At 43.1% G+C, this 12,812-nt stretch overlaps 1 protein-coding gene across 3 annotated transcripts in view; it reads left to right on the plus strand.

The window, feature by feature from the left end:
- Positions 1–12,812, plus strand: part of gak (cyclin G associated kinase) — a 133,422-nt gene that overhangs the window by 115,095 nt on the left and 5,515 nt on the right. For 2 of the 3 annotated variants that reach the window (XM_078570498.1, XM_078570499.1), the window contains exons 24-26: positions 1,579–1,704; positions 4,172–4,414; positions 5,022–5,170. In XM_078570498.1, coding sequence (XP_078426624.1) covers positions 1,579–1,704; positions 4,172–4,414; positions 5,022–5,170 — 518 coding nt within the window. The remainder of the gene's footprint in view (positions 1–1,578; positions 1,705–4,171; positions 4,415–5,021; positions 5,171–12,812) is intronic. The other variant, XM_078570500.1, reaches the window with a different exon arrangement.

The following is a 12,812-nucleotide window of genomic DNA, read 5'->3' on the forward strand; positions in this document are numbered from 1 at the left end:
AAGGCTAGCATTTATTGCTCATCCCTAATTGCCCTTGAGAAGGTGGTGGTGAGCCGCCTTCTTGAGCTGCTGCAGTCCATGTGGTGTAGGTACACCCACAATTAAATACACACCACCAGCTTTTTGGTTATAGCAGAAATTAAATGAAACAGTTGTGTTTCATAGCGCCTTTCACAATCTCAATGGGCAGCATTTTTGCCCCAGCACAATCCCCGGGGGGTTGTGCGGGAGCGGGTGGGTTCCCAGTCGGGGGCATGCCGTCATTTTACATAGGCGGGCCAGTTAAGGCCCGCCCAGTGTGATGTCCTCGCGGAATTGCTGTGCGTTCCCTGTGCAGGTGGAGCAGGATTCCTTGAGCATGTCTGTGCGCTCTTTCGTGCATGTGTGCGGAATGTTGCCTCGGAGATCAGTTGAACTTCTAAAAATTTATTAAAGGTAAAAAAAAAATTTCCTGACGACCCCTCATTTGACAATGTCACATGAGTTGGGACATGTCTACTACTTATATTTAAAAATTTTCCGAACATTTTAAATCCCTCATGAACCTCATCCCTCCCATGGATGAGGTTTCATGCTTTTTTGGAAGGCCGCCTGTGCTCTTTGCCTGCCCGCCAACCTTAAGCTTGGACAGTCAGGTCCATTAATCATTTTAATTACATTTTTAATGGCCTTAATTGGCTGTTGACAGGTCGGCGGGCGCACAGCTGACTCAGCCGCGCGCCCGCCAAACTGAAAATCTAAATGATGCGGGGTGACATTGGGACGCCCGCCCGACATCACCCTGCGTTATTTTACACATCGGCGAGCAGGCCCTGCCCCCGCTCGTTGACCGGAAAATGCTGCCCAATGTTCCAAAACACTTTATAGCCAGTTAAGTACTTTTGAAATGTGGCCACTGTTGTGATGGATAAAATGTGCCAGCCAATCGGGACACAGTAAGGTCCCACAAACAGCAACAAAATAATTAACCAGACAACCGTTTTTTGTAATTTTGGTTGAAGGATAAATGTTAGCCAGGACACTGGGAGAATCCCATGCTCTTCTTCGCATGGTGTTACGGGATCTTTTATGCCCACCTAAAAAGGTAGGCGGGGTCTCGGCTTAATGTTTCATCTAAAAGACCGATAAATGTAAAGATGTGACCAATATCCCTTAGAGGAAGAGGTAGATAGATAAGGAACCAATTCTCTCTTGTTTGGAATAAGTCATGGAATATTGCCTGAAACATCAAACTTTACCAATATGTGCACAGGTGTATTGACTTTTGGCTTTATGGTTTGCAGATATACATCTGTATGCCTATTTACAGATCAGAGTGTAAAAAGTACCGTTTATAGATTACCAAAGCTGTGATCGCTTATTTTGGAAAAAAAAAAGCTTTTTTTGCTGATATGATGAATTAGCATTACTATTATATTGGCTGTTATGCGCCTAAATTAATTTTGATCATTCAACGAGGTCTGTTCTGTGTTTTGGCTGACAGGATAATGTAATTTAATTTGAACCATTATTATTGACCTTGTATGATACATATCTGCTGGCCTGTAAGTAACTCATGCTGGATTGTTTCTAACGTAGGCTCAACTTTTACTTCAGCATCAGGTTCTGCTTCTGGTCCTTCATCAAGTACGTCATTTGGTCATTCGAAGTCGCAGAGCTTCGATCCATTTGCTGACATTGGTAACCTTGGTTCCAGTTTACCAGGTAAAGTTGTAAAATTGTTAATACAGAACCTGTATTTCTTTTTCGATCCAGTTACTGAAATAATCCTCATTGCCTCTGGGCCTTGCATTTATTCACTCATAGCTGACATGTTAAGTGTAAGAGCCTTGCAATGGAACTGGTGTTGATGAGATTGATTTGTTTATGATCCCAAATTTTATTCCACCTTGTTCAAATCTAGCTTGGATTTTGATGATGCTCTAAACTGGGACTTCCAAATTATAATTGGTGGGCCCTGTGACTCATGGATTCAGACAGTGTGTCCCAGACAACTGCATGCATTTGTGCTTATATTTCCGTGTTAACCCCACACACAATAGCTAGGGCACAGAAATGGGTCCTTCGGCCCAACTGGTTTATACCAGTGTTTATACTGCACAGGAGGCTACTCCCACACTTTTCTCACCTTGCCCTGTAATCCTCTATTCTCTTCTCCCTCATGTTGTGTCAAACATCCGCTTAAAGTTGTCAATGTTATCTACTTCAACCACTCCATTTAGCAACAAGTTTCACAATCTTACCAATCTCTGCGTGAAGAAATATTAAACTATTACATGTTTCAATTTTGTGAAGCTGAAGGCATGGAAAGATTGGCTCTTAATTCTGTTGGTTCGCTGTTGGAAAAATCTGAAATCAAAACATTAAGATCCATTACCGGAAGCTTGAAATATATGCAGATTATTGGGAATATTGATTTAAACTTCAATTGTAGACTATGCTCCTAAGTAACCCATAAAGGTGAAAAGCCTGCACACTCGCATTCTAAACTTGATAAACTGTTTGAGCTTCTCTGTAATGCATTCCCAAGACCTGTTTACTGTATTAATTGTAATGTCTGTGTCTTATTGAGCATTATCTTCTGTTTCTGTTATGATGACTGAATTTTGTCATACAGCTCCAGACCAAAATGATTATGATGGACCAGAGTTATAATAAGTGGAAAGCTTGGTTTCAACAACAAATTGCATTTATATAGTGCCTTTAAACCAGTAAAACAACCCAAAGCATATCAGAGGAACATAATCAGTTGACACCGAGCTTAGGAGCTAGACAGCTGAGGGCACGACCACCAATGATGGGACAAAAAAAGTTGGGTACACAATAGACCAGATTTGGAGGAATTTAGAGTTCTTGAAGAATTGTAGTGTTGGAGGTTGAGACACTGGGCAGCCAAGGCCATGAACATGAAAATGAGGATTACAAATTTGAGGTATTGGCAGATGGGACAATGTGGGTCAGCGAGGACAGGGGTGAATGAGATTTAGTGCAAGTTAGGATACAGACAGCAGAGATTTGATTGAGCTGAAGTTTAGGGAGAGAATGTACAGTTTGAAAAGGTGTAATACTTTGTCACTTACATAGTTCCATAATATTTACAGCATAGAAACAGGCTACTCATCCCAACAGTTTCATGCCGGTGTTTATGCTCCACAAAAACCTCCATCCACCCTTCATCTAACCCCATCAACATATCCTCCTACACCTTTCTCCCGCGTGTGTTTATCTAACTTCTCTTTAAATTATGCTATTTGCCTCAATTACTCCTTGTGGTAACAAGTTCCACATTCCAACCGCTCTTTGGGTAAGGAAGTTGCTCCTGAATTTCCTATTGAATTCATTAGTGACTACCTTATTTTAATGGCTGCGAGCTGTCGTCTTCATTGCAAGTGGAAACATTTTCTCTACATCTACTCTATCAAACCTTTTCCGAACCTTTAAGACTTCTATTGGGTCACCCCTCAGTCTTCCCTTTTTTCTGAGAAAGGGGCCCTATCTTGTTCAATCTTTCCTGATGGTATGACTTCTCAGTTTTGGTATTCTAGTAAATTCTCTTTACATCTCTCCAGTGCCTCTGGTATCCTTATTATAATATGGAGACCAGAACCATTCACTGTTCTCCAAGTGTCGTGGAATCAAGGTTCTATACAGTTTAACATTACTCATCTGCTTTTTAATTCTGTTCCTTTAGAAATGAGCCTGTGCTTGCTTTTTTCATGGCTTTGGTATTTGTGCATTTATACAACCCCACCAAGATCCTTCCATTCCTCCACCCCATTTAGACACTTATTTTTCAATGGCTATGTGGCCTCCTTATTCTTCTGATCAAAATATATGACCTCACACATCTATTTTGAAGTTCATTTGCAAATTATGCACCCTTTCTGCAAACTTATTAATGTCTTCCTGTACTTTGTTGCAGTCCTCCTCAGTATTGGTTATCCCAGCCCCCAATTTGGTGTCAGCAGCAAATTTTGCTACTGTACTTTTGAGTCTAAATCATTTATGTAAATGGTAAACAAAGTTGGTCCCAGCGATGATCCTACTTAGTAATGTTTGAAATGTTATGTAATCTACTGTATTTCATGTGTGGGGAAAACACGGATAAATAAAATAAAGTATACAGTTGTTTTACCTTCATATTAATGATTGTTCTTCATGCTCCCTACAGGTTCCTTGAGTGGAGGGTTCACAGCTGGAGGAACATTCACTCAGAAATCTGCCCAGCCTGCAATGAGCAGTGGTTCATGGCAGGCAAGCAAAACATTGGGTAGCAATACCACTTCACGACAACAGGCACAGCAACCAAAGCTTCATCAGCCCAGGCCAGCATCCCAGACCAAACCTAACTACAATTTGAATTTCAGCGTGATGGGAAGACGGGAGGAACGAGGCATCCGTGGTCCTGGATTTGGTACATTTTTGTTCCGTATTTCAGCGGCTTTTTAAAAAGTTATTTATCATACTTCAGGTTTTAAGGGGGGTGGGAGAAAATCTATTTTTAAAGTACATAGAATTGCACAGAACTTACAGTACGGAAGCAGACCATTTGACCCAACCAGTTCGTGTTGGTGTTTATCCTCCATATCAGCACCAATCCTAACTCCATATGCCCCCTCTATTCCCATATCCCTTTATTTCCTTTTGATTCAACCATCTATCAAATCTATTCTTAAATTAGAATCACTAACTCCACAATGCATTCCAGCCTCTGTGTTAACAAATTTCTCCCCCCGAAATTTCTTACGTTTAACCTTAAATGTATGTCCCTCATGTTAGGCCCCCATGAACACTATTAGGTCACCCCTTTAAAGCACTGTCTCTGTCTAATCTCTCCCATCCCTTAATAATTTTAATCACCTCTATCAAAGCACCCTGTAATCTCCTCTGTCCAGATAAAAACTGCCCCGATGGTTAGAAAAATATTTTCTTTTTCTTACTATCATTGAATGTTGGTCATGCAAGTAGTTTTCACAGTGGAATCCTATTGTTCAGCTGATTTTCCCCCCTCACTTCTGCAGGACCAAAACCAAAAGTTTCTGCAAACGACTTTAAGGATCTGTTGTCTGAGCAAGGATTTTCCAGCACAGCGGACAGAAAAGAACCAAAGACTATTGCAGAATTACGGAGAGAAGAACTGACAAAAGAAATGGATCCTCTGAAACTGAAGGTTTGTAGAATATATACATGTGTGCTCAGACCTTGAATCTCTGCATTCCTTTATTTTGTAACTTGTATTACAGATTTAATTCTGCATTGATTATGTAGTTGCTGCCCCTGAGTTTACAAATATTATTAGAATAGTTCTTCTAACTAAGGTTGTCTAAGACCATTCTGGGTTATTTTTATTCATTTACGGGATGTGGCATCGCTGGCTAGGCCATCATTTATTGCTCATTCTTGATTGCCCTTGAGAACGTGGTGGTGGTGAGCTGCCGCCTTGAACCGCTGCAGTCCCTGTGGAGTCGGTACACCCACAGTGCTGTTAGGAAGGGAGTTCCAGGATTTTGACCCAGCGACAGTGAAGGAACGACAATATATTTCCAAGTCAGGATGGTGAGTGGCTTGGGGGAGAACTTCCAGGTGGTGATGTTCTCATATACCTGCTGCCCGTGTCCTTCCAGATAGTAATGGTCATGGGTTTGGAAGGTGCTGCCTAAGTGAGTTCCTGCAGTGCATCATGTACATGGTACACACTGCTGCCACTGTTTGCCGCTGGTGGAGGAAGTGAATGTTTGTGGAAGGGGTGCCAGTCAAGTGGGCTGCTTTGTCCTGGATGGTATCAAGTTTTTGAGCGTTGTTGGAGCTGCAATCATCCAGGCAAGTGGAGAGTAATCCATCACATTCCTGACTTCTTACTTGTGCCTTGTGGACAGGCTTTGGGGAGTCAGGAGACGAGTTACTTGCCACAGGATTCCTAGCCTCTGACCTGCTCTTGTAGCCACAGTATTTATATGGCTAGTCCAGTTCATTTTCTGGTTAATGGTAACCCCCAGGATGTTGATAGTGGGAGATTCAACGATGGTAATGCCATTGAATGTCAAGGGATGATGGTTAGATTCTCTCTTGTTGGAGATGGTCATTGCCTGGCACTTGTGTGGCGCGAACATTACTTGCCACTTTTCAGCCCAAGCCTGGATATTGCCCAAGTCTTGCTGCATTTGGATATGGACTGCTTCAGTATCTGAGGAGTTGCGAATGGTGCTGAACATTGCGCAATAATCAGCGAACATCCCCACTTCTGACCTTACTTTGGAAGCAAGATCATTGATGAAGCAGCTGAAGAAGGTTGAGCTGAGGACTCTACCCTGAGGAACTCCTGCAGTGATGTTCTGGGTCTGAGATGATTGACCTCCAACAACCACAACCGTCTTCCTATGTGCTAGGTATGACTCCAACCAATGGAGAGTTTCCCTGATTCCCATTGACTCCAGTTTTGCTCGGGCTCCTTGATGCCACACTCGGTCAAATGCTGCCTTGATGTCGAGGGCAGTCACTCTCACCTCACTTCGGGAGTTCAGCTGTTTTGTCCATGTTTGAACCAAGGCTGTAATGAGGTGAGAAGCTGAGTGAGCCTGGCGGAACCCAATCTGAGCATCAGTGAGGCAGTTATTGCTAAGCAATTGCCACTTGATAGCACTGTTGGTTACCTGTTCCATCACTTTACTGATGATGGAGAGTAGACTGATGGGACAGTAATTGGCCGGGTTGGATTTGCCCTGCTTTTTGTGTATAGGACATACCTGGCAATTTTCCACATTGCCGGTTAGATGTCAGTGTTGTAGCTGTACTGGAACAGCTTGGCTAGGGGCTTGGCAAGTTCTGGAGCACAAGTCTTCAGTACTATTGCCGGAATATTGTCAGGCCCCATAGCCTTTGCAGTATCCCGTGCCTTCAGCCATTTCTTGATATCGTGGAGTGAATCAAATTGGCTGAAGACTGGAATCTGTGATGTTGGGGACCTCCGGAGGAAGCCGAGATGGATCATCCATTCAGCACTTCTGGCTGAAGATTGTTGGCAATGGTTCATGATAAATCTGTTATTTCTCTATTTCAATCCAAACTTCTGATGTAAATTTACAAATCACCAGATTGGCAAAAGAATCAAGGGGGAGGTGAGGAGATTTTTTTTTTTACAGAATCACAGAATTGTTGCAGGGCAGAAGGAGGCTATTTGGCCCATCATATCTGCACCAGCTCTCCAAATTCACTTAATGTCATTCTCCCGCCTTCTCACCGTAATTCTGCACATTCTTCCTATTCACATAGCAGTCTAATTTTCTTTTGAATGCTTTGATTGAACTTGCTTCCACCACACTCTTGGGCAGTGCATTCCAGACCTTAACCACTTGCTGCATGAAGAAGTTTTTTGTCATATCGTTTTTGCTTTTTTTTGCCAATTACTTTAAATCTGTGCCCTCTCATTCTTGATTCTTTGACCAGTGGGAACAATTTCTCCTTATCTACTCTGGCCAGACCGCTCATGATTTTGAATACCTCTATCAAATCTCCTCTCAGCCTTCTTTTCTCCAAAGAAGACAGTCTCAACTTCTCCAATCTACCTTGGTAACTGAAGTTCCTCATCTCTGGAACCATTCTCTTGAATCTTTTCTGCACTCTCTTTAACGCCTTCACATACTTCCTAAAGTGCACTGCCCAGAACTGGATGCAATACTCCAGCTGAGGCTGAACTAGTGACTTATCCAAGTTCAAAATAACCTCCTTGCTCTTGTACTCTATTCCCCTATTAATAAAGGCTAGGATACTGTATGCTTTATTAACCGCTATCTCAATCTGTCCTGCCACTTTCGATGACTTATGCACATATACACCCAGGTCCCTCTGCTCCTGCCCCCCCGCCCCGCCCCCCAGAGTTGTACCCTTTATTTTATATTGCTTCTCCATGTTCTTCCTACCAAAATGAATCACTTCACATTTCTCCACATTGAACTGCTTCTGCCACTTGTCCATGCATTCCATCAACTTGTTTATGTCCTTTTGAAGTGCTACACTTTCCTCCTCACAGTTCACAATGCTTCAAAGTTTCATATGAGCCACAAACTTTGAAATTATGCACTGAACACTAAGGTCCAGGTTATTGATAGGTCTTAGGAAAAGCAAGTGTCCCACCACTGACCCCCGGGGGACTCCACTACAAGCCTTCCACCAGCCGGAAAAACATCCATTAGCCATGACTCTCCATTTTGAACCAATTTTGTATCCACATTGCTACTGATTCCTTTGTTCCATGTGCTATAACTTTGCTCACAAGTCTGTTGTACAGTATATCAAACACCTTTTGGAAGTCCATATTCACCACATCAACAGCATTGTCCTCATTAACCTCTGTTACCTCTTCAAAAAACTCCAGCAAGTTAGTTAAAGACAATTTTCCCTTCAGAAATCCATGCTGGCTTTCCTTAATTAACCCGCATTTGTCCACATGACTTAATTTTGTCCCGAGTTATTGTTTCTAGAAGTTTCCCCACCACCAAAGTTAAACTGTCTGGCCTATAGTTGCTGGGCTTATCTTTACACCTTCTTTGAACAAGAATGTAACATTTACAATTCTCCAGTCCTCTAGCACCATCCCTGCATCTAAGGAAGGCTGGAAAATTATGGCCAGTGCTTCTGCAATTTCCACTCTCACTTCCCTCAGTAACCTTGGATGCATCTCATCCGGTCCTGGTTCTTTATCAACTTTAAGTGCAGACAGCCTATACAGTACCACTTTCTTCTCAATTTTAAACACTTCTAGTATCCAAATTACCCCCTCTTTCACCATGGCCTGGGTAGCACCTTCTTCCTTGGTAAAGAAAGGTGTAAAGTATTCAGTTAACACCTCAGCTATGCCCTCTGCCTCCATGCGTAAATCCCCTTTTTGGATCCTAATCAGTCCCACTCCTCCTTTTACCACCCTTTTACTATTTATATGCCTATAGAAGACTTTGGGATTCATTTTTATGTTGGCTGCAGGTCTCTTTTCACACTCAGTCTTTACTTCTCGTTTTGCTTTTTCATCTCCCCTCTCCCTTCTATATTTAGCCTGGTTCTCAATTGTATTTTCTATGTTACATCTGTCATAAGCACACTTTTTCTTTTTCATCTTAATTTCTATCTTTTTTGTCATCCAGGGAGCCCTGGATTTGTTTGCCCTATCTTCCTCTTTCTAGGAAATATACCTTGACTGTGCACAAACTAGCTCTTCTTTGAAGGTAGCCCATTGTTCAACCTCCGTTTTTCCTGCCAACCCAGATCAGTTCTGACTGCATTGAAGTTAGCTTTCCTCCAGTTCATTATTCTTACTCTGGATTGTTCTTTGTCATTTTCCATAATCAGCCTAAACCTTATGGTACAATGATCATTATCCCCTAAATGTTTTCCTACTGATACTTGATCTACTTGGCCCACCTCATTCAGAAGAACCTGATCTAGCTGTGCCTCCTTTCTCATTGGGCTGGAAACATACAGTTGTAGAAAATTTTCCTGAACACACTCTTGCAACACTTGCCCCTCTCTGTCCCCTTACACTCCTCCCATCCCTGTCTATATTCGTATAATTAAAGTCTCTCATTATAAGTATTCTAATTTTTGCATCTCTCTGTAACTTCCTTGCGGATTTGTTCCTCTACATCCTCCTGACCAGCTGGTGATCTATAGGCACTGAAAAATGTAATTGCACCTTTTTTGTTCCTAAGCTCTAACCAAATAGATTCTGTCCTTGACCCCTCTGGGACATCCTTTTTCTCCAACATTGCAATGCTCTCCTTAATCAATACTGCCATCCGTCCACCTTTTCTTCCTTTCCTATCTTTCTTGAACACCTTGTATCCAGGAATATTTAACACCTAGTCCTGCCCTACTTTGAGCCACAACATCATATTTCCCATGGCAATCTGCACCTGTAACTCACCAATCTTATTTGCCACACTCTGTGCATTCACAGACATGCACAATAACCCTGATTTGGACTTTATTACTTTCTCCCTTACGCTGACACCACCTATTAGCTTACTATTCACTATTCTAGTGCTATCTTATGCAGTGAGTTATACTGCGGATTCTTGAGTTCAAATCCCACCATGGCAGCTGGGGAAATTTAAATTTCATAAATTAATCTGGAATAAAGAGCTAGTCTCAGCAATGATCATGATACTACCGGACTGTCATAAAAACCCATGTGGTTTACTAATGTCCTTCAGGGGAGGAAAATTGCTATCCATGCCCCATCTGACTACAAATCCACAGTAATGTGGTTAACAATTAACTGCTCTTGGAAATGACTGAGGAAGCCACTTAGCTGTATCAAGTTGCTACAGGAAAGCTGAATACAAATAAAATTGGATGGACCACATGACTCAACCAAAGCACTGGAAAGGTGAGAGGCACACCCTGCCCAGTCAACCCTGCATGGTCCTGCTCAATAACATCTGGGGATGTATGCCAAAGTGGGGAGAGCTGCCCCACAGATGAGTGAAGCGACAGCCTGTCATAGTCATACTCTCAGAATCATGCCTTACAGCCAGAGTTCCAGACTCTTCCATCACCATCTTGGTATGTTCTGTCCCACCAGGAGGACAGATCCACCAGAGGTGTCAGCACAATGGCAGTGAGTGGCACTGGGAATCCTTAACATTGACCCTGGACTCCATGAAGTCTCATGGCATCAGGTCAAACTTCCTGCTCAGTACCAAACACTGTCCTCCCTCAACTGATGAATTCCTCCATGTTGAACACTAGTTGCAAGAAGCACTAAGAACAGCAAGGGAAAAGTATATACTCTGGGTAGGGGATTTCAATGTCCATCAACAAGACTGGCTGGGTAGCACCACCACTGACTGAGCTTGCTGTGTCCAGATGCATTTCTGCTAGACTGAGCCTGCAACAGGTGGTGAGAGAAACAACAAAATGGTAAATCATACTTGAGCTCACCCTCACCACTCTACTTGTTGCAGATTGATCTGTCCTTGATAGCGTGGGTAGGAGTAACAACCACGCAGACCTTATAGAGATGAGGTCCCAACTTCATACTGAGGACACTCTTCATCGCATTGTCTGTTACTCCCTCCATGGGAAAGATTCAGAACAGATTTAGCAGCTCAAAATTTGGCATCCATGAGGCACTGTGGGCCACCAGCAATAGCAGAATTGTATTCAATCACAATCTCTAACCTCATGGCCCGGCATATCCCTCACTCTGTCATTACCATCCAGCCAGGGGACCAACCCTGGCTCATTGAGGAGTGCAGGAGAGCATACCAGGAGCAAAACCAGGCATACCTAAAAATGAGGTGTCAACCTGGTGAAACTGCAACACAGGACTATATGCATGCTAAACAGTGGGAGCAACATGCTATGGACAAAGCTAAGCAATTCCACAACCAAAAAATCAGATGAAAGCTCTGCAGCCACATCCCGCCGTAAATGGCGGCAAAACAACTAACAGGAGGAGAAGGCTTCTCAAAAGTCCTCAAACTCGATGAGAGGGAGCCCAGCATGTGAATGCAAAAGACGAGGCTGAAGCATTTGCAACCATCTTCAGCCAGGTGTGCTGATTGCATGATCCATGTCTGCTTTCTCCTGAGTTCTCCGGCATCACAGATGCCAGTTTTGAGCCAGTTCAATTCATTCCACATGATATCCAGAAATGGCAGGACACATTGGGTACAGCAAAGGCTATTGGCCCTGCCAACATTACAGCTGTAGTGTTGAGGACTTGCACTTCAGAACCAGCCACACCCATCACCAAGCTGTTCAAGTATAGTTCCAACATAGCATTTACCCGACAATGTGGAAAATTGCCCAACTTTGTCCTGTCCCCAAAAAGCCAAGGAAATCCAATTTGACCAGTACTGTCCCATCAGTCTATTCTCAATCATCAACAAAGTTATAGAAGGTGCTGCTGACAGTGCAAACAAGTGGCATTTACTCGCCAATAAGCTGCTCACTGATGCCCAGTTTGGGTTCTGCCTGGACTGTTTAACTTTAGACCTCATTACAAACATGGATCCAAACATGGACAAAAGAGCTGAATTCCAGAGGGTGAGGATGCCTGCTCTTGATCCAAGGATCCCTCGTCAAATATCAATGAGAACTGGAGTGGAAAGCTTTCCACTGGCTGGAGTCATACCTAGCTTAAAGGAAGATGGTTTTGGTTGTTGGAGACCAATCATCTCAGCCCCAGAACATCTTTTCAGGAGTTCTTCAGGGCAGTGTTCTCGGCCCAACCATCTTCAGCTGCTTCTTTATTGAGCTTCCCTTCATCATAGGGTCAGAAATGAGTATGTTCATTGATGATTGCACAGTGTTCATTACCATTTGCAACTCCTCAAACACTGAAGCAGTAGGTGCCTACATGTAGCAAGACCTCTACAACATTCTGGCTTGGACTGATAAGTGACAATTATCATTTGTGCCACACAAGTGCCAGGCAATAACCATCTCCAACAAGAGAGAATCTAACCATCTCCCTTGACATTCAATGATATTATCATCGCTGAAAGCCCACCATCAACATCCCAGGGGTTGCTATTGACCAGAAACTGAATTGGATCAGCCATATACATACTGTGGCTAAAAGGGAGGGTCAAAGGCTGGGAATTCTGTGATGAGTAACTCACATCCCCAAAGCCTATCCATCAGCCGCAAGGCACAAATCAGGAGTGTGATGGAATACACTCTACTTGCCTGGATAAGTACAGCTCCAATGACATTCAAGAAGCCCGACATCATCCAGAACAAAGCAGCTCTTGAGCGGCACCCTATGTACTACCTTAAACATTTACTCCCTCCACCACTGGCGCAGAGTGGCA

This window comes from Cetorhinus maximus, chromosome 2 (assembly GCF_964194155.1).
Source record: "Cetorhinus maximus chromosome 2, sCetMax3.hap1.1, whole genome shotgun sequence".
Taxonomy (NCBI): Eukaryota; Metazoa; Chordata; class Chondrichthyes; order Lamniformes; family Cetorhinidae; genus Cetorhinus; species Cetorhinus maximus.